This window comes from Chrysochloris asiatica, unplaced genomic scaffold, assembly GCF_000296735.1.
Source record: "Chrysochloris asiatica unplaced genomic scaffold, ChrAsi1.0 scaffold00009, whole genome shotgun sequence".
Classification (NCBI taxonomy): Eukaryota; Metazoa; Chordata; class Mammalia; order Afrosoricida; family Chrysochloridae; genus Chrysochloris; species Chrysochloris asiatica.
Genome location: NW_006408527.1, coordinates 29,047,918 through 29,071,114, shown reverse-complemented (window position 1 = coordinate 29,071,114; position 23,197 = coordinate 29,047,918). Strand labels below are relative to the sequence as shown.

At 39.3% G+C, this 23,197-nt stretch overlaps 1 protein-coding gene across 1 annotated transcript in view; it reads right to left on the bottom strand.

Annotated features, from left to right (window-relative positions):
• Window positions 1-23,197, bottom strand: part of ASPM (asp (abnormal spindle) homolog, microcephaly associated (Drosophila)) — a 92,919-nt gene that overhangs the window by 20,163 nt on the left and 49,559 nt on the right. The window contains exons 17-19 of the mRNA XM_006834234.1: window positions 19,883-20,077; window positions 8,293-12,876; window positions 3,201-3,367 (exon numbers count right to left, since the gene is read on the bottom strand). Of these exons, the coding sequence (XP_006834297.1) occupies window positions 3,201-3,367; window positions 8,293-12,876; window positions 19,883-20,077 (4,946 nt within the window). The remainder of the gene's footprint in view (window positions 1-3,200; window positions 3,368-8,292; window positions 12,877-19,882; window positions 20,078-23,197) is intronic.

Genomic DNA, 23,197 nt, shown 5'->3' with positions numbered 1-23,197 from the left:
TGCTGAATGTAAAAAAACTTAGGTCATGAAAATGAGACACAGGTCCTTAAATAGTTGACAGTAGCAACTGTATTTTATATGCCAAGCCCTGATTCTACCTATGGAATTGATTTTAGAACTCTTCTAACACTTGTAATATGCTCAACAGTCTTTAAAACCATCACTGATAGAATAATTCCTCACTTAGGAGAAATGACAAAAAATATTTCTTATGCTGTGAAATAAAAAGTAGGTACTGTGGAAAGAGCTTCTAAAATATATATATATAACATCATGAACTAGGAATAGGGGAGTATAATTAGTACAGACTGGCTGGTAAGCACAGATTGGCTGGTAATCAGGGTCTTCATTATAAAGAGTATGCTGTTAAGTGCCATGGAGTCGATTCCGACTCATGGTGACCCTGTACAGGCTTTCTGAGACTTTAAATCCTCACGAGAGCAGAAAGTCTCATCTTTCTCCCGCAGAGCAGCTGGAGGGTGTGGAAAGCAGACTTTATGGTTCACAAGCTAGTGATTATTGTATGGAGCCACTGTGCTTCCATTAAGAGTAAGAGAAACACTCAATCAAAAGAAAATAAAATGGATAAGGAAATTTTTACCAGTCAACAATAAAATGGATCAATACACTATTCAGGATACCAAAACTTCCTAGATTCCTACTCTTTCTTCCATCCTTACCCTTAACCCTATGAACCCGAATTAATTATGACTTGTGTATGACTAAATGCATACACAAGGAACCTTGGTGGCACTGAATGATAAAAGCCTTGGACTGCTAGCCACAAGGCTGGCCATTCAACTCCACCAGACGTTCCATGGTGAGGCTTTCAGCTCCTGGAAAGATATACTGTCTCAGAATTCCTACATAGGATTGCTATGAATGGGAGCCCACTTGATGGCAATGGGTAAATGCATTTACACACACAAACACACAGTGAAACCTATGAGAGCGGTAACCACCTTGTTTTATTGGGTCTCACAAGTTTTCTGCGTGAGAGGGTGCAGTCTTACCACTTTCCTATCACTTGTTTTAGGAGAAAATATTTGAGCATTCCTTCTCTGACAGGTTTTTGCTTTACACAGATTCCAGCTTTCATAGGTATTACCGTATATGTTGTTGCTATTAGGTGTCCTCAAGTCAGTTCTGACTCATAGCAGTCTTATGTGCAACAGAATGAAACTGCCCTGTCCTTCTGTGCCATCATCCCAACCATTGCTATGTTCGAATCCCATGTTTTATATATGTATATATAAAGTGGATATCATCAAGGCTAAAGAATACCTAAAAAAAACAGATAGATGTATAAAATATATTTATATTATATTTGCTGTTAAGTGCTGTCGAGTCAATTCTGACACACTGAGACGCTGTATAGTGAATAAGGGAGATTGTAGAAGAATTGATGCCTTTGAGTTGTGGTGTTGGAGGAGAATACTGAAAGTGCCATGGACTGCCAAAAGAACCAATACATCTGTTTTGGAAGAAGTAGAACCAGAGTGCTCCTTGGAGGCCAAGATGGCTAAGTGTCGTCTCTCATACTTTGGACATATTGTCCGGAGGGAGCAGGATATTGTCGCTGGAGAAGGATGTCATGCTGGGTAAGGTGGAGGGTCAGAGAAAAAGAGGAAGCCCCCAACGAGATGGATCAGCCAGGTGGCATCATTGATGGACTCAAGTGTGGCAGCGGTAGTGAGGTTGGCCCAGGATCAGACATTGTTTTGTTCTGCTGTGCATGGGGTCACTATGAGTCGGTTCCGACTCGATGGCACCTGACAACAACAATAGTGGTGCTAAAGGATAAAAGCTCTGGACGGCTAGACATGTAGCTGGCTATTGGGTTTGGATCGCTTATCTTGTGTTTCAAAGTTCAGTGCTTATCCTACAGCACTACACCATGTGCTATGTATGAGGGGGAGTCAAAGATGATCCACACTTTGGCTACAGAATTTAAGCAACTTTTAGGAAAGACAAATACATCATTTTTTGACATAATCTCATTGCTTTTCAATACTCTGTCCATCTGTCAACAAGCTTTCCTGTTGCCTTATTTAAAAATGCTTTAGGCTGAGCTGCGAGCCACAGATGCACCGCTGTCTTCACTTTTTTATCAGAGGTGAATCTTCCTCCCTCAAAGGGCTGCATAAGGAGCTCTGGCAGCGTAGTGGCTGCTATCCTCAGGGTCAGCAGTTCAAAACTACCAGCTGTTCAATGGGAGAAAGATGAGGCTTTCTGCTCCTGTAAAGATTTATAGCCTCTGATACCCTGTATATAGGGTCACTATGAGTCAGAACCCACTCCACCTCCAGGGCACATAAAGTCCAGTGGAGCAAGATCAGGACTATAGGGAGGATGCTTTAACACTTCAAAAGGAAGCTTTTGTAGTGTCAACATTGTGGGCAGAGGTGTGTGGACGTGCATTGTCATGCAAGATCACAATGTCCCTGGATAAGCAGTCCTCTGCTTTTAAAGAAAGTTTAGTCTTCAGCTTTTCAGTGAGGATCTCACTGTAATGAGCACTGTTGGTTGAACCTTTTTCCTGGTAGTGCTCCAATACTGGCCCTTAAGAAAACTGTAAGCGTCAATTTTCCAGTAACGAGTGTTTTTAAGAAACTTTTGCATTCCTTTGAGTATTGGTCCTAATTTTGTTTGCACATGTCCAAATGCTTCTGTGTATGAGTCTGTGTGGCTTATTTCATAGGCAGAGTCATGGCTGATTTGCAAATGATCTGTCACATAATCCACTGTCACTCATCCATTCCACAGAATCATTTCAAGTGCATGTTCAATGTTATCATCAGTCGTGGATGTGGACACGGGTTTTACTATAACCAAAGTGCGAATAATTTTTAACTCATCCTCATAATATGTAAAGACATACTGTTACATTAAATGCAGAAAACAGCAACAAAACCAACCACACAAATTAAGCGTGGTGGTGGTTATGCGTTTTCAAGTTGGTACCAATTCATCACAACCTTGTATAGCATTTCCAAGGCCATAAATCTTTACGGAAGCAGAAAGCCTCATCTTTCTCCCTTGGGGTGGTTGGTGGTTTTGAACTGCAGACCTTTCTCTTACCAGCTCAACACATAACCTACAAAGAATTTTAAAGTCATTAAGCAGTGCTATTTTACATAAGGCCTCAACTACCATACACATGCATACACTCATTCTCACCCGTAGCTACGATACATTACCGTGTTCTCTCCAGTTTGGTATAGAAGCAATCCTGAATGATTTTAACAGCTCGTAATACAGCTAGATAGTCCTTACGTGTTCTACAACATCTATACCAGGCTTGAATCTTGCAGGCAGCTTTCATTTCATGTAATGATTTCCTGGCTTTATATCGCCTCCACATAGCCTATTAAACATGTAAGCAAAGCAAATCTGTAATGAGTGTTCTATTTACTGTAAAATTTAAGAATCACTATTAAAGACCATTAATAAGGTTAATACAAGGTTAGCAGAGACAAAAATCAATTGTAAAACTATAGTCATGTCATGTCCACTCTATTAGGCTCAATCATCTTGATACACAGAGCCCTAGGAGTTAAAAAAAAAAACAAACAACTGAGGAACCCTGGTGCTTACTACATGTTTACTATGTGTTTTACACCTTTTGGTTGGCTACCAGCTCCAAAAAAACAACCCCAAATCAAACTCACTGTCACTGTGTTGATTCTGACTCCTAGCAACTCTATACAGAATTCCTGAGATTGGACATCTTTATTGGAGCAGACAGCCTCATCTTTCTCCCATGGAGCACTGGTGGGTTTGAACAGCGAACCCTGTGGTTAGCAGTTTGGTGCTTACCCTATGGCATCACCATGGTTCTTCTCTGGTTATCAGCTCAGCCTAAGATGACTCTAACCAGTGCTTTAAAAGTTGTAATACATGTACAATAATGTGCCATGTCCTTACCACCCAATCCATTTGGAAGAACAGACTGAGAATGAACACAGTGGCCTATTTACTATATTCTCTGGGGAAGAAGCAGACTCTCCCTCCTCCCACCCACTCACCCTGCGTGTATTCTGAGTCTCCTGTCCACCCTGAAACAGAATGCTGAGAGCTCCTAAGCATTAGAAAGCTGCCAGAACTTCCAGTTTTGACAGCCACGTAGCTGGCTACAAGTTTTAGTGATAGCTGCCATTTCCTGAGCACTACTCTTTGAGTCCTTACAATAACATGAGGAAAATAGGGTCACAGAGTTTAAGTGACTTGTCAGTGGCACATATAGACGAAACGTGAAAACCACTTCATTTCATCTTTACTATGCATTTGAGTTATGGTGTTGGAGGAGAATATTCAAAGTGCCATAGGCTTCCAAAAGAACCAACAGATCTGTGTTGGAAGAAGTGCTGTCAGAGTGCTCCTTGGAGGCCAAGATGGCCAAACTTGGTATCTCATATTTCGGACATATTGTCAGCAGGGACCAGTTGCTGGAGAAGGATATCATGTTTGGTAAGGTGGAGGATCAGAGAAAAAAAGGAAGACCTCCCCAACGAGATATTTGGCCAAGTGGCAGCATCAATGGACTCAAGCGTGGCTGGCAACAGGATCGGGTATTTTGATCTCTGTTTTACAGGAAAAGAAATTGAGGTTGAGAGACTTGTTACTAGAGTCAGAAAAAGTCAAATTTGAACCTAAGTCTGTTGGACTCCCAAACTCCTGCAACACACACCGCAGTCACACCTTAAAACCCAAAACAAAACCCATTGCTATCAAGTCAATTCCAATTCATAGTGACCCTCGAGGGCAGAGGTGGAACTTGGAACTCAATGGGGTTTCCAAGATTTGGGGGATTAATTACTTAATGTAGTTATTAGTAAGGCAAGAATTACATATGGTCAAAATTACTCTTACAATTTCTTTAACTTACTAAGAGTATATTATATATAGTTTTAAATGTAAATAACCTTGAATACCAACATATATGCATAAATGCATGAAGGAACATACAGTATATATTGTTGTTAAGTGTAATCATGTCAGTTCTGACTCATAGTGATCCATAGGGTTTCCAAGGAGTGGATTGTTGGTTTGAACTGACAATCTTGTGGTTAGCAGTCCAGTTCTTTTCCAACAGCGCCATTCTAGGATTTCATTAGTATACTACTGTTGTTGAGTCCCAGACTCAGTTCCGACTCATAGTGGCCCTGTATACAGTTTCCAAAGAGCAGCTGGTGGGTTTGAACCGCTGACCTTGTGGTTAGCAGTCCAGTGCTTATCTTACAGCATCACACCAGGAGCCATTGTATATATTGTTAAGTGCCATCGAGTCAGTTCCGACCCATAGCGACCCTGTATTGGGCCATCTTGCTGCCCTGCAGAATCATCTGAGAGCTTTTAACAAGTCTTAATGGTAGCGTAGTGGTTACGAATCGGGCTGCGAACCAGAAGGTCAGCAGTTCGAAACTACCAGCTGCTCCGCGCGAGAAAGATGAGGCGATCTGCTCCCGTAAAGATTTACAGCCTCGGAAACCCTTTTCAGGGTCGCTATGGGTCGGAACTGACTCGACGGCACTTAACAACAACAACAACGCCTAATTATTGTACATATGCCATTAATGTCCAAGTCAAATTCTGAAATTCATAGAGCTCTCAAACAAGTCAACTGCCTACATCGTCTAGATGTTTCAGACTTCATGCATGCCAATATCAACTCATCATCCATTTCCAGATTTTTGTTCCATATCTCAGTGAACAGGACATCTACCTAGTTACTTAAGCTATAAACATGGCATGATTCCTGGCTTTTGACTCTATACCCTGCCAAATCTATTCTTCAAATTGTCACAATCTCCTATAGTTAAAGAAAACCATAAACTAGACCATGAAAGAATTGATGCATTTGAGTTATAGTGTTGGAGGGGAATATTAAAAGTACCATGGAGCGCCAAAAGAACAAACACATTTGTATTGAAGAAGTACAGCTACAATGCTCCTTAGAAGCCAGGATGGTCAGACTTTGTCTTATACTTTAGACAGATTATCAGGAGGGACCAATCCCTGGAGAAGCACCTTGAGGTTGGTAAAGTGGAGGGGCCACAAAAAAGAGAAAGAACCCCAATGAGATGGATTGATATTCACAGTGGCAACAGCAATGGGCTCAAGCATAGCAATGATTGTGAGGATGGTACACAACTGGGCAGTGTTCCGTTCTGTTGTGAATAGGGTCACTATGAGTCAGTACCAACTTGACAGCACAACAACAACTACAACAACATAGAGTAATGTTGTTATTAAGTACAGTCGAATCAATTTTGACTCATAAGGAACACTGTACAGGGTTTCCGAGGAGTGACGACAGATGTGACCCACCAACTTTTCAGTTAGCAATCCTGTGCTTATACTGAACTATATGAATATCTTCCACCTGATCCACTTCTTATAGTGTCCTACCTGGTGTCCAAGTCCCTGCCAGTTCTTCTTCCACATTTCTGCCAGAGAAATTTTCAAAAATAAACATGAGTCTAGTTTTAAATTCCTCACTGGAGGAGATCATGTAGTAGTGGGTTAGAGAAAAAGAGGAAAACCCCAATGAGATGGACAGGCATAGTGGTAGCATCAAAGGGCTCCAACGTAGCAACAATTGTGAGGCCCAGGATCGGGCAGTGTTTCGTTCTGTTGTGCAGAGTCGCTATGAGTTGGTACCAAGTTGATGGCACCTAACAACAATAACAACAACAAAGAGCATCTTAGTCTGGAGGCTAAAGTCTGAAGCCCTTTGAAGGGCTGAATTTGTAGGGCAGCACACTTTTCACAAAGTATGTCTATCCATATTAAGAAGCTCTGGTTAACAAAGTGGTAAGGAAATAGTTACCTATTTGTCTGAAATTATGCACAATAGATTTGACTTTTAACCATGAGGTAGTTGGTTCAAACCCACCAATGGTGCCTCAGAATAAAGATGAAGCTTTTTGATCCTGTAAAGATTTAGTCTTGGAAGCCCTATATTGAGTCACTATGAGTTGGAATGGATTTGATGGCAGTGCGTTTGATATTTTATGTATGCTGTTTTTGGATTTTCTACCATATCTGCTGTGAGTGGAATATTCCTTTCCATATATTTTCCATGGCTAATTTCAATTTATCTTTCAGCTAAATTTTTCAACTCAAGTTGCTCTAGGAAGCCACCTCTGATACCTGATATTAGCTTAGGTTTCTACTTGCTATATTTCCAGTAGTATAATTGTAATTGTTCTTCCTTCCTCAATTAAGTTGAGATCAGCAACTCAATAGAGCTTCTTGTTGTTAAGTGCTGTCGAGTCGGTTTCGACCCATAGTGACTCTGCATAGGGTTTCTGAGGAGTGGCTGGTGGGCTTGAACTACCAACCCTGCAGTTCAAAATGATTTTGCAATTTAGCACATTAAACCACAGCACCACACTAGGGCAGCTTACTCACAGTCCATCATTCCATTTACGCAGCAGAGTATTTTGCACATTGCAAACACTTAGCATTTGTTGACTACATTATTTTGAAGCATAACAACAATTCAATAAGATATCAACACATCACACATAGGTCCAAAGCCCAGCCTATTATGGCAGAAAAGAAATAGCTTCCAAGAGATTCAGTGACTACCTCTCTGTGCAACATTGGGAAATTAAACTCTCTTGTCGTTAAGTGCCATGGAGTCGGATCTGACTCAGAGCACCTTATATAGATAGGGCTTTCTGAGAAACGGTACGTTTGAACTTCCAACGCTGCGGTTAGCCGTCCAGTGCTTATCCAATGCCACACAAGGACTCAGCTATCTTATTTCAAAGAATACAGCCATTACCCTACATTCATCACATAGTTGGAGAATAGACTAAAGAAAATATGAAAGTCAAAAGTGCTCAACACTTTGCAGAAAGTATGTCTATCTATACTAAGAATGTCTAGTCAACAAAGTGGTAAATAAGTAGAATTATCCATTTGGCGAAACTGTGCACAATAGCACTTTACCTTAGCTTAAAATTGCCACTTAAACAAATAACTTTGCTAGAGAACTTTCAACAATCAGACTATATTTTCAAAATTCTTCTAAGAGTGCTACATCAACGCCTACTGACATGTGCCAACCCTAGGTGGACTATGGCCAAAACAATCTCAGTCCTGTGTGTGGTCTTTCCTTAATTATTATTGGTACCTTTTTTCTCACAAAAATGTCCTACCTTGGAAGATAAACAAAATGGTCATTCCAAGTAGTATTCTTTATGACCGGCATAAGTTGATTTTTATAAACATATACTGGTAAAAAGAATCATTTCACATTAAAATTCAATATATAAATACCTGGATTTTTATGCTGCTATCTTTAATTCTCTGAAACTTCTGTCTCTGTAGAAATCCTTTCACTCTAGCTTGGATGATGATAACACTGCTTCTGATTTGTAAATAAACTCTTCTTTGATATTTTGCCCTGTAATGATTTTGTAATACTACTGCTGCTTTTCTATACAACAAAAACTGTTTTCTGGTTTGCCACACCCGGAAATACTGCTGTAAAGTGATAACAGCTCTTTTCTGATGAACAAATCTTCTCCGATACAGAGCCATGTGAAGGAAGGACTGAATTCGTAGGGCAGCACCCTTCTGCGTTTCCAGTTTTCTGGTGACCATTTTATGAAAAGCTTTTTGAATAGTCACTGCAGCCTTTCTCTGGGAGCAGTACTCTGCTTTTTGTGAACGAGCAAGTAGAGAGGCTTTGTACCACGTCTGAATCCTAACTGCTGCACTTTGAACAGTTCTATACCGAGTTTTAGTTCTGTAACAGCGGAATGCAGATTGGATGATGATGGCTGCCTTCTTTTGCTCAGCTATGTTTTTCAATTTCTGTCTAGTTTTCATGACTCTAAAGGCAGCCTGAATAGTTTGAGTAGATTTCCGTATGGCTAGAAATCTCTTTCTTTCCATTTTCATTCTGACGTATGACCTATAATAATTCTGTATAACAATGGTGGCAGCTTTCTTTGCTTGGTAAACAACTCTGGCCTTGTGCATGCGGTAGAATGACTGAATTAGTGTGGCAGCCAGGTGCTTTTGTTGGATATCCCTTTGCCCCTTAAAGCCTCTGTAAGACTGTATACAAATAACTGTTTGGGTATGATTTCGCATTGCAATTAGTGCTCTGAATCTTCTTTGAACAAAAATAACTGCAGCTCTGAGCTGGAGATACTGCCTCCTTACTCTGAAGGCTTTAAAGTGCTTCTGCACAACAGTGGCAGCCTGATGTTCTTTCTGTATTTGCTTCCGAATGTCCATGCCCTGGAAACCTTCCTGAATACAACTTGTTGCTTTCTTGAGTGCACAGTGTTGATGAGCTCTCTGTTTGTTTTTATTTGCTCTGTATCTTCCTTGTATTACTTTCGTAGTCCACTTAACTTTTTGGTAGAAATTATACTGCCTGTGCATTCTATATGTGCTTTGGATTACAATAGCTGCTCTGTGCTTTTCCCATAAAAGCTGTGGTGCTTTCATTCCCTCACAAGCAGCCTGAATGACCACAGCAGATTGCTGTTGTCTGATACAGTTTTCTCTTTGCAATTTTGTAGCTCTGTATGCTCGGTAATGCTGCTCAATTAGAATTGTGGCACGTTTATAAATCTGAAATCTTATATAAGCCCTGTGCATTCTGAAAGTGGCCTGAATGAGAACTGCAGTTCTTTGTATCTTTTTCTTTGTCATTAACCTTCGATAAGATGACTGGATAGTGATAGTGGCTGAATGCACAGCTTTCAAGTGTCTCCTGGTTTTCATACCTCTAAAAGCAGCCTGAATGACCACTGCCGAGCTCTTCTGTTTTAGGTAATGTTCTCTTTGCAGTTTCCCAACTTTGTTTGCTCGATAGTGATGCTGCGTTATAATTGAGGCACATTTCAGAGCCTGGTATCTCACATGTGCTCTATGCATTCTGAAAGTAGCTTGGATGAGAACTGCAGCCCTGTGCTTATCTTTTATTACCAGCAGTCTCCTGTATGGTGACTGGCTTTTAATGATTGCCTTTTCCAACTGTAGGGATTGTTGTAAGCGATGCCTTGCACAAGCATTTGCATGGTATTTTCTCTGAATCCAAATAGCAGTTTTCTTAATAGACAGGAATCTTCTTCTCACCATTAAAGTTCTAAATCTCCTCTGAATAAGGGTTGCTGCTAAATGCATTTTTTTCAAATGTCTTCTAGTTCTCATTCCTCTAAAAACAGCCTGAATGCATATTACTGAATGTCTCAATTTGTTATACCTTTGAAATTGTATGTTTCTTTCCTTTACTGCCCGGTATCTTTGCTGTACTGTTTTTGTTACCTTCTTTAGTTTAGTAAAATACTTTTGCTGCCTGTACCTTCTATAGTGTGACTGAATGAGTGTTGCCGCACTCTGCATCCTTCCTAAAGCCTGTCTGACTCTTAAACCTCTAAACCTTGCCTGAACAGTAGTAACAGCTTTCAAAATTGCCAAGTACTTAGCTCGCTGCATTTTACCATGATAGTATGCTCTATATTTTACTTGAATCACAATAGCTGCTGTTCTCATTGTATGGTATCTTATTTTTGACTGATGCATTTTAAACACAGCTTTAATAACAGTGGCAGCCATGTGCATGTGCTGAATATGCCTTCTTACTTTGATGCCTCTATAAACAGCTTGCATCATAATTACTGTCTTCTTTAAATTAAGATATCCCCTACGTTGCTGTTTTGCAATCTTAATGTCTCGATACCATCTCTGAATAGTAATAGCTGAAGCTCTCTGGGTGGCATATTTCTTTCTGGCTTTGTATGCTTTATATTTAGATTGTATAGTGACTGCAGCTTTGTTGCTCTCTCTTACTTTTTTTCTCACTCTTACACCTCGGTAAGCTGACTGTAAAATGACTACAGCTGCTTTTGTTTTCACATACAAATGGCGCTGCTGCTGTCCAACACTATAAGCCCGATAATTCATCTGAATGACAAGAGCAGCTCTTTGCATGGCTCTCCACTTCCTCTGTTGCACATACATTCTATAGTATGACTGGATGATAATTGCACATGTGTGCTGCCTTTGAATCTGTCTCCTCAGTTTCTTTCCCTTCCACATGGCTTGAAGCATCAGTGCTGCACGACGGAGTTTGACGTATGTCATACGCTGCTTCTTTCCTATAGTACTTGCTCTCAAGTGTTGCTGGATTACTAAAGCTGATCTTTTTAACAATCTAAACTGTTTCTGAGCCTTGGCCATTCTAAAAGCAGACTGAATCTTCACGGCAGCATCACGTTCCCTTCTGATCTGCTTCCGAACTTTCCACCCACGGTAAGCAGACTGGAGAAATATCACAGTGGTTTGCGTCTTTAAAAAATGGCTTCTTGTATCATAAACAGACTTGTATGCCCTGTACCATCTCTGAATCTTGATAGTAGACTGAAGCACAGACTGATATTTCACTCTTTTACTATAGCCTCTAAAAGCAGTTTGAATTTTAACAGCAGCTATAGATTGTTGTTTGATTAGCTGGCGTACTTTATAACCTCTGTAAGCTGCCTGCAAACAGATAGCTGCTCTTTTAACTTGCAAAAAGTTTTTCCTCTGATTGACTCCTGCTTTGTTTGCATGATAGTAATTCTGAATGACAACAGCTGCTTTATGTATTTTCAGATAGTGCTGCCGCATCTTTCTCATTCTGAAAAATGACTGTAGTGAAATAGCAGCCTTTCTTTGCAACCTCATCTGCTTTCTGACCAGGTATCCTCTAACACAAGCTTGCAGTTTGATACAAGATTTCTGCACCTGCATATATTCTTTTCTCTTTAGTGCAGCCATTTTTTGAGATCTGTACCATTGCTGGATACATAGAGCCGCTTCTCTAGAACGTAAAAATTGTTTGCGTGCTTGTTTCATTTTGACAATTGACTGTAACTTTACTGTTGCATTTTTCAGACTCATAAATTCTTTACGAGCAATATAAGCCCGATAATATGATTGAATCTTTGTAACAGACGTTATGATGTGAATGAACTTTTTCCTAGCTTGCATCCTTCTACATGCAGACTGTAGAACAATGACAGCAGAACGTGTTTTCTGATAGGTATCTCGAACTTTCCTGGCTGAAATGTAAGCTCGGAAATGAACTTGAATTATAAGGGTGGCATTTCTCATCTTCTTATATTTCTGTAGTTGTTGATGTTTTCTTATGTGTGCCTGTAATTTGATAACAATCTTCTTAAAGTTTAGAAATTGAATTTTTTCCCGTCTCATTCTCCAGTAGGACTGAAAAACACAAGCAGCTCTAATCTGCCTACGTAAATTACGAGCTTTCATTCTCCTGAAAGCAGCCTGCAGTCGAATGGCAGCAGCACGTTTCTGCAAATACTGGGTACGTTCACGCTTTCCTTTCACATATGCTTTGTAGTATTTCTGGATTGTCAGAATAGACTCTTTCTTTCTCCTATATAACTTTTGAGCTTGAAAGCACCTAAATCTTCTCTGAATGATAATAACACTACATCTAACATGAATGTAATTTCGTAACTCTTTGTGCATCCTATACCATGACTGAATGACAATAGCAGACTTTTCTTTTTTCACTTGTTTCTTCACTTGCCATTCTCTAAAAGCTCTTTGCAAAATTATCGCAGCTTTTATTTGTAACGGCATTTTGCGTTGCTTCCATCTTCTAAACGCTGACTGAATTGTAAGCACGGATGACTTTAGCAGTTGGTATCTTTGTTGATCTTGTTTTCTCCTGAAACAAGCACGCCAACGCCTCTGAATTACAACTGTAGCCCATAGATACCGTCTGTAAGAAGCAACAGCAATTATCATTCTTATCCTAGATTGCAGGATGATTGAATAATACTTCAATTTCAGAAATCTTTTTCTAGTGGAGTATCTTCTCCAATAACCCTGGGAAAAGGTAAGAAAAGAAACAAAGTAAAATAGATAAAACTTTCTATAATTTTTCTAATATTACTTAAAAGTTAGCATAATTAAAAACTCAATATACTGTGGCAAAAGATACTTGCTTCTTTTGTTTGCAGTTTACTTTGTACAGTGATAACAGTTGTGGCCAGAGCAGAAATCCCTGAGTAAGCCTTGATTACATTTATTACTATGTTTGTATTCCAACGAACCCTGGCAGCCTAGTGGATTATGAGCAGGGCTGCTAACTGCAAGGTCAGTAGTTCGAATCTACCAGTCACTCCACAAGAGACAGATGAGGCTTTCTGCTCCTATAAATATATACAACTCCAGAAACCCTCTTCAGGGTTGCCATGAGAAGGAACAGACTCAGTGGCACACAACCACCACTACACCATCATATAGTGTCACACGAAATAGAAGCATGTTTACATCATACCAGAAGCAAAAGAGTCAAAAGCAAAGTACAGTAATATTTTTTGTTACCTGCTGATTCTAGCAGACCTCTGTGGGACAAGCACTGGCGAACTACAAGGATTGAGCCCACCAATTGCTCTGTGGGAGAGAAATGAGGCTTTCTGCTCCCACAAAGATTTACAGCATCGGGAACCCTATACAGGGTTGCTAAGAGCCAGAACTGACCTGAAGGCAACTTCACAACAAACTATCATAAAGATTAGCAACTGTTTCTGTGAGGGCTTCTGTACTATTGCATTAAGGGCAGATAACATAAACACACTTGCTCACTTTGTTATTTGCATAATGTAGAAGTGACTTCATTTCCTCCTACTTAAGAATTACAAGGTTAAGGAGGAGAATTCAAGGGAGATTTGAGAAGTGATAAACTGTCTCTTGAATATGACCTGACAGAACGCCCCTCACCTCCCCATACCCTACAATCGCCTCCTTATTTGAACCCAGCAATGAGGTGGCTCACCAGAAAAGGCTACAAATCCTCAGGCAGACTGGAGTCCTGGTGTGGTGCAGTGGGTTAATGAGCTGGACTACTACAAAGTCAGCTTGAACCACAAGGTCAGCGGTTCAAGCTCACCAGCTGCTCCTGGGAAATCCTATACAGGGTTACTACGGGTTGGAACTGACTGGACGGCACTTAACAACAACAACATTATCTAACTAACCTCAGGATACAGGATATAGAAAAAAGCTCTGGACTTTTTTCTGCCATTAAGTCCATTTCCTTGTCTGAACAATACCAAGATTGTGGTGGTATTCCTTGTTGTGTCTTACTTTAGGGCTAGGTCCCTGCCTCTCCTTTAGTATACTCATTACGCATGAAGCTGTGCTTGGCGCAAGCAGACATACATGAAGAGAACGAGACTCTATAGACTCTTTGCCTTTAAGTGTCCCCAGTAAACATGGCTTTATTCCTGTGCTGCGTGTCACAAGGCTTTCTTCCTACCCTTTAGCCTGAGAAGAAATGCTGTAAATTGAATACATAAGTAAACGTTAATATTATATAGCTCAGTTTACTTGTGTGATATGGTTTGAAAACATGAAGCAAATATATCCTTCAGCACCTCATCAGGACTCCAAAGTACTTTTGAACTACCTTTAAAGAAATAGGAAAAACAAAACAAACTTCATTGCTATCAAGTAGATCCCAACTTATAGTGGCCTTACAGGGCACAGTAGAATAGATGCATTTGGTTTCCTAGGCTACAAATATTTACAGACGCAGACTGCCACATCATTCTTCAATAGGGGGGTTGATGAGTTCAAACCACCAACTGTAAGGTTAGCAGTCAAATGTATATAATCCATTTACCATTATTCTTGTTCCTCTAAGTATTTTGTTTGCAAAAACCTCAAATTCATAAGTGAAAGGTCAGTGTGGCTGGCTTATTTTATACTTGCATACCACTCCTCCTCAATGCTGCTACTAATCTGTGATGAAAAATGAATCCGTTTTGATATATAACATGGACAAGAAATCCTGCTTCTTTTCTAACAACTCTGCTCCTTTTCTATCCACACTGTTACATATCTATTAAAAATGAAGATCTTTATGGAGTATGTATTTCTGTAAGACAAATCAGTATTCGCCACAGGATTTTCTTAAAAGCTCATATTTTCATACTATAATATTCAAAATACTTAGCAAAGTAATACTGTGAAAATCTCAAATTTCACAGAAAAAATAATTAATAGATGTCAATGCTGAGAATACACAGACTTTAGAATTATCTGACATTAAAAGAGCTCATGTAAAAATGCTACAAGGGTAAACTGTTTAAATTAATGTAACGACAGAAAGTGTCAGCAAAAACGTAATAGAAATAGAAATAACCACCAAATGGAAATATCAGAGCTGAAAAATACAAAAACCAAAACAGATAATGCACTGGAAAGGTTCAATAATGGAATGGAGATGACTAAGGAATTAATGAACTTGAAAAGAGATAACAACTTATCCAGTCTGAAAGGAAAAATGATAGGGAATTGGGGGGGAAAATGAACAGTGTCGGGGACCAGTGGGACAATCTCAATTGATCTGTGTTTACAATGTCCTTGAGCAGGGGTGGGGAAAAGTCTGGCCTTTGGGCTGTATAAGGTCCGTGAAGTCATTTGGTCTGGCCTTGCCAAGTTCCAGGTACCACACTGTTGTTGTTAAGTGCCATCAAGTTGTTTCCAACTCATAGGGAACCTGTATAGGGTTTTTTGACTAGTGGCTGGTGAGTTTGAACCGTTAATCTTTCAGTTCAAACTGACCTTGTGGTCCAGTGCTTATCCTACAGCACCACACCAGGACTCCAGCCATCACATTTATAGTTGTTAAGTCCTGTTGAGTCAATTCGGACCCATAGCAACTGGTAAGCTTGAACTGCTGACCTTGCAGTTCAAACCAACCACAGTGCCACACGAGGGTGCTAGCAATCATGTTGTTGCTGTTAAGTGCCATCGACTCGGTTCTGACCCATAGCGACCCTGTATAGGGTTTCCGAGGAGCAGCTGGTGAGCTTGAACCACTGACCTTGCAGTTCAAATGGCTTTGCAGTCTGGCGCTATTAACCCACAGTGCCACACCAGAACTCCTGCAATCATACTGTTGTTGTTGTTAAGTGTCGTCGACTCAGTTCCGACCCACAGTGACCCTGTACAGGGTTTCTGAGGCTGTAAGTCTTTACGGGAGCAGAAAGCCTCATCTTTCTCCCTCAGAGCATCTGGTAGTTTCAAACTGTCAACCTTAAGGTTCACAGCCCGATTTGTAACCACTATGCTACCAGAGCTCCTAGCAATCACATTAGGGGTAACTTAATTAAATGTCTGACCAAATTCAGCAGGTTAATTTTTAAGTTGGCAATTTTGTATAGCCTGCGATTGATGTTACAACTTTTGGCAGAAAAAAGTTTCCCCACCCCTGTCCAAGAGCATGAGCAGAAAGAAAAGTGCAGAAAACACTAATAGCCCAAATCTGCCAAGATTTTAATAGATTCAAAATTACAGGATCAAAAACTCAGTCAACTCCAAGCAAGTTAAATTAAAAGAAACACATGGCCAGACAACAAGCTGCTAAAAATTATCAACAAAAATTCTTAAACGCAGTCAGAGTGAAATGACACACTACCAACAGAGAAACATTCCACCTAACAAGAGCAGAATTCATTCTTTTTAAGTGCACATGGAACATTCACCAAGATTAGGTGGTCAGCAAACTTTTCTTTTTCCAAGGCCAGATACTAAGTATCTTCAGCTTTGTAGAATTCTTTTGTTGCAAAACCTCAATTCGGCTATAGTAAAGCAAAAGCAGCCATTAACAATACCTAGATATATGGAGGTAACCTTGTTCAGAAAATTACATTTACAAAACCTGGTAGATAATACATGCCAAGTTTAGACCACTAGTCATATTCTGCCAACCCCTGATCCAGGGAGACAGACCTCTTTCGGGTCATAAATCTTAACAAACTTTAAATGATAGATATCAAATAGGGTGTATACTCTACTCATAATGAAATTAAAATAAAAATCATTAACAGAAGAACAGGAAATTCTCCAAACACTTGAAAGTGAAAAACATACTCATAATTCATGGGTCAAAGAAAACATCTTCAAGGAAAATTAGAAAATAGTTTGAACTGAATAAAAATGAAAATACACCTTAGCAAAATGTATGGTATGCAACTATATAGCAGGGCTTAGAAATCTGTATCATTAATTTATTTTATTGAAGGAAGGACTCAAATCAATTACCTAAGCTTTTGCCGTAAATGAGCCTTGAGATCAATGAGATCTAAAAATTAAACACTTAAGCATATTAAAAGACTTCTCCAAAAGAGTAAAAAGAGAACCTAGAGATGAGGGGAAACTTTCTGGCGATGACCTATCAGAAAGGGTCTAATCTCTGAAATTTATAGGAAATGTAGACACCTCAACAACAAAAGGACAAACCACAATTCAATTAAATATGGGCAGAGGACATGAGTAGACGCTTCACCCAATAAGACATTTAGGTGACCAACAAACAAGAAGAAATACTTGCAATCATTAGCCACTGGTAATGGTGGTGGTATGTCACCGAGTCAGTTCTGACTCATAGTGACCCTGTATAGGGTCAAAACAACAATGATATCATCTCACCCCAACATTAATAGCGAAGTTTTAAAAGGCAGAAAGCAAATGCTAGCAAGGGTGTGGATAGACTGGAATCCTCATACAACGCTGGTAGGATTGGAAAATGGTACAACCACTGTGAAATATGGCATGTTGTTGCTCTGAAGTGCAGTCAAGTCAGTTCTGACTCATAGAGATCCTGTATAGGGTTTCCAAAGAGCGGCTGGTGGGTCTGAACCACCAGCTTTACAGTCAGCAGTCCAGTGCTGATTTTCAACACCACACCAGGACTTCCAAAATATGGTATACCACTTTCTTAAAAACTTGAAAATAGAAACAGCATATAATCTAACAACCCCATTACTATATATATCCTAGAGAAATAAGAGCCGTGACATGAAAAGATGTATTCATGCCCATGTTCGTAGGGCATTGCACACAATAGCAAAACGATGGAACAACTTAAGAGCCCGTTAACAGATGAAGGGATAAACAAATTATGGTACATATAAACAATGGAATACTACAAAATGCTAAAACAATGGTAACTCTTCAGAATAGCTTGTAACATGGATGAATACTAAGGACATTAAACTGAGGGAAATTAGTCAATCACAAAAGGACAAATATTATCTGAGACCATTATTATAAAAGTCAAGCAAAGGTTTAAATATAGAAAGAAATATTCTTTGATGATTACCAGAGATAGGAGAGGAAAATCACTAAAGGCAATATACTGTAAGTGGGAGGTTAGCACAATACGAAAAAAGATACGAAAAACGTGTTAGTCATAATAAAACATCTTGAATGAATGAAACACTGGGCTTGGGGAACTGGGAGTCCGGCCACAGGGGATATCTAGGCCAAATGGCATAACAGAGTCTGTAAAGACTACTTTGGTGAGTAGTGACTGAGGTCTTAAAAGCTTGCAAATTACAGTTAAGTGAGTAACGTCATTCAAAACTACATAGTTTTGGGGTCAAACGTTTAAGGGCTCGGAGCATTTATGGATACACAGTTGATGCAAACCTTTTGGTTAGCAGCTGAGTACTAATGCCACATAAATTACTCTATTTTTAGTATGAGATTGAGACGATCTACAAATTGACGTTAAGTTCAAAAGACTAATGGGCCATGTGAAACTTAGCTTCCACTCCCCTGAGATCAGAACTAGATGGTGCCCAGGTACCATGACCAGAAAACAGTCAGGTCTATAAAATGAGGAAGGAGTGCAGGGAGGAATGCACTTCTTCGAATAATCAACCATGAGATCATCAAGGCAGCATCTGTCCAAAAACAAAACTCAAAAGGCAGGAAGGAGCAGGAAGAAGGACCAATAGTAACAGGGAACACAGGAAGTGGGAAGAGTGCTGTTGCATTGTGGAAATTGTAATGTGGAAATTATAAAACACAATGTGTATAAATGGTTGAATGGAAAACTAATTTTTCTGTACATTTTCACCTAAACCACATTAAAAAGTTTTTTGTTTTTTTTTAAAGAACATAATCTAAAATAGGTTGATAATTTAATTATATGAAGAAAAGGACACAAATTACCAATATCAGAAATGAAAGAGGACAATTACAACAGACTCCAAAAACGGTAAAAGGGTAGCAAAGGCATACTGTAAATAACTATGCACACATAAATTTAACTAGTTGAAATGCACTAATTCTCTGAAAAACACTAAACCAACAAAACTCATTGAAAATGTATTAGTCCTATAATAATTTAAAAAGTAGAATCTGCTATTTAAAACTGTCATATAAAGAATATCCAGCTCATGATGGTATCATTGGTGAATTCTTCCAAATCTATAAAGAAGAAATTATGGCAATTCTACATAATCTTCCAGAAAAGTTAAAAGAAACAACTTCTAACTCATTTTATGAAGATAACTACTACTCTGATACCAGAACTATTTAAGAGTACAAGAAAACAGACCAGTACTCCCTATGAACAGTTACCAAACTCTTCAACCAACTATTAACAAATGGAATCAAGCAAGATATAAAAAGAATGTTGTTGTTGTTAACTGCTGTTGAATTGGTTCTAAGTCATAGAAACCTTGAATGGGGTTTTCAAGGAATAGCTGGTGGGTTTTAATCACTGATCTTGTAGTTACTAGTCCACTGCTTATCCCAGGGTATCATACCAGGACTTCAACTTTCTCCCACAGAGCGACTATGGATTCAAACTGCTGACCATGTGGTTAGCAGTCTAGTTGGTAAACCACTACGCTACTATGGCTCCTTATGCAGGTAGTAGTCAGGTGTTAAAAAATATTTGTTAAATTTAAATATTAGATAAAACATAGAAACTTAAATTATAGTCATTTAAAACTTTTGACGTTTTAGCCTCTTCCTTAAAAATATCATTAATTTAAAAAAAAAGAAATTTCAGTCCAGGGTACTATACCTGAATAATAGATGCTGCTTTATTTTGAATTTTTTCCAGTTTTTCCTTTTTTAACATGAACAATTTTCTCTGTGCAAAGAATCTTCGCCAATATTTCTGAATGACCAGTGCTGCATTAACTTCCTTTCTCATTCGACGTTTAGCTAGGAAGTTGATTATAGCTGACTGAATAATTCTTGCAGCTTTGTCTCTCTCCTTAAAAAATAAGCAAAAGTAAAGCATTAATTAACAAATGTGAATTAAATACTTAATCACTTAAGCCTCTGAATAGTCTTTGTAGAATATCACTTGTTAAACATTAATTAAATTGATCTTAGGAATGAAATACCCCCAGGCTAAACTACCGAATATGTTCCTGTTTGGAATTATAAAATATAAATTATAAATACTTGTGGGCATGTTGAAAGTATGCCAACAGATAATGCTTGTAGATATATTTGCATGATGAAACAAAGATTCCAAGAAATATCATCCTAAAATAAATATCAGAGCTATGTCTGGTATACCACGTAATGTGACATTTCTCAGATTGGCTCCACTGAATTCATGTTTGATTTCCAAGAGAGATAATATTTCAAAAGAGAGAGAGAAAAATTTCTAAAATAAACAAAATGCCTTACAGTATAAGGCAGCAATGCTTTGTTATAATCTGAACACACACACAGAAAGAAACACACAAATGAGAAGTCACTCATCTGGTACATAACACAGTGTAGATTTAAGCCACAGATGCCAGGGAACAGATATAGTTTGGGGTTATGAGAAATGATGTACATATGAACTGCCCAAGCGTATTAGTAGTCAAAGAGGAGTGAATGAGCTGCCCTGGGAGCACCAGAGGCCAGTGTCCTGTATACGTCTACTACTGTTACCTCAGGTAATGAACAGCTATGGATAATAATAAATATTGCATACTTGCAAGGTGACATTTACCATCCTCAACACTTCATGAGTCACCCCAATAACAGTCACATAAACAGAAGAGCAAGTACTCTATGACCATAAGGTAGGTAAGGCAGAGAGTTCATGGGACTTGTCAGTCCCAGAAGTAGCAGAACTAGGATTTGAGCCAGGCAGTCAGGCTTCTGAGTCCATGTCCTTAATGGCTTTGCTGTACTGTCCCAAGCTAGATTCTTCACTTCACTTCACCTGAACTGGAAACTAGAGTAAGAGTCACTCCCTCTAGTGGAAAAAACGACAGCTTAACCCTTCAGGGTATTTGTAGTTGTTTTAAGTGCCACTACAAGGAGCTCTGGTAGCAGAGTGGTTACAAATCGGGCTGTGAACCTTAAGGTCAGCGGTTCGAAACTACCAGCCACTCCGTGGGAGAAAGATGAGGCTTTCTACTCCTGTAAAGATTTATACCCTCGGAAACCCTGTACAGGGTCGCTATGGGTCGGAACCGACTTGACGGCACTTAACAACAACATGCGGTTCCAGCTCACAACTACCCTGTTATGGGTTTTTGAGGAGTGGCTTTGTTTTTTTGAACCACCAACCTTGCCACGCCTGAACTCCTTTGGAGACTCTAGGAGGCACAAATGGCTAATGAGCTTGGCTGCTAATGGAAAGGGGGAATGTTCAAGTACAGCCAGAGGCACCCTGGGAGACCTGGCAATCTATTTGCAAAAACTATCAACCAATGAATATGCCATAGGGCATAGTTCTGCGCTGACACACATGGGGCTGCTAGGAGTTGTAACGACTAGGTAGTGACTGCTGACATGCAGAGACTAGCTCAAGGTTCTACGTATTAACAGTCAGTGAAGGGGATCTGTGAGTGGAGGCTGCAACTCATGGGAAGACACTGAGCTATAAAATGGATCAAATCTGGCCAGGAAAGAGTCTTCCCTGAAAAATTCCTTAAAACAGTTCTAAAAGCTTCTAGCAGTAGAGCATTATCCTCCCATCAATTTGTGCGCAAGAAGGCAGATGCTGAGAAGTGACAGATAGGGCACAGACAATATATTGTAGCAAAGAAGACTATTTGTGAGCATATTAAGCCACTGCCTAGTTCTCAAATATTACTACAGTGACTTTGAGTAGGGCAGGTGCAAATTATTTCAATTAATGTTATTTCCATGTCTGGTAGAGAATAAGAATACACATGCTATGCTTGTTATTAAGTGCCAGTGAGTTGGTTCTGATCCATAGCGAGCCTGTATAGGGTTTCCGAGCAGTGACTGGTGAGCTTGAACCACTGAACTAGCAGTTCAAACTGACTTTGCAGTCCAGTACATGAACCCACAGCGCCACACCAGGACTCCAATCTATGTTTAAAAGTTGTCAAAGTTTAGCTTGTTTATGTGGCTACTAAGAACTTTATTATAATGTCCTGAAATTCAATAGAGAGATTCAGTATCTAGGGGAACATTATTTCTGATCTATTTATGAAAAATTGCTTCAGGAAGCTTGTTGATTGAATATTTAAAAAACAAAACAAACAAAAAACTGCAAATCTGTTGCCATTGAGTCAATTCGGACTCATAGCAACCCTACAGATATATACTGTTGCTGTTAAGTGCCGTCAAGTTGGTTCCAACTCATAGTGACCCTGTACAGGATTTCCGAGAAGCAGCTATTGAGTTTGAACCACTGGCTTTGTGGTTCAAACCAACCTTGTGGTCCAGTGTTTCTCTTACAGTGCCACAAGAGGACACCAAGTGGTTAGGGAGATAAAAGAATTAAAATAGTTTGTTCACAATATTTTTTTCTCAAAATCAAAAAGAAGTTATTTTACACTAATATAAGTTTTCATACCACTAAGATGACAAAAGGACACAATAAAAAAAATCCCTATTCCCATATCTGGAGTCGTGGTATGCCACTGTGGGTTAATGTGCTGGACTGCAAGGTTGGTAGTTCAAGCTTGCGAGCCACTCCTGGAAATCCTATACGGGGAGTCAGATCCAATTAAATGGCACTTAACAACAACAACAACAACATTCCCATGTCTAGGTCTTAAACATTCAGATAGATATATAAAACAATGGAAAACACAATGCCACTTTCACCAACGACTAAAGGAAAAGCTTGAAGACAGTGTTATTACAAAAAAATGAGGTTGCACACAGAACCCCAAATCAGACACTTGTCACACAGGGCTAAGCAGCAATAATTAAGGAAAAGCCTCACTGTGCACAGCATGAAATCACAATGAGCACTCCTACTCTCTCTGATGATATGGAGCTTTTCCATCATTTCTTTTTGCAGATGTAGTCAATTTGATTTCTATGTATTCCATCTGGTGAGGTCCATGTGTATAGTCATCTCTTTTGCTGTCTAAAGAAGGTATTTGAAATGAACAAACCATTG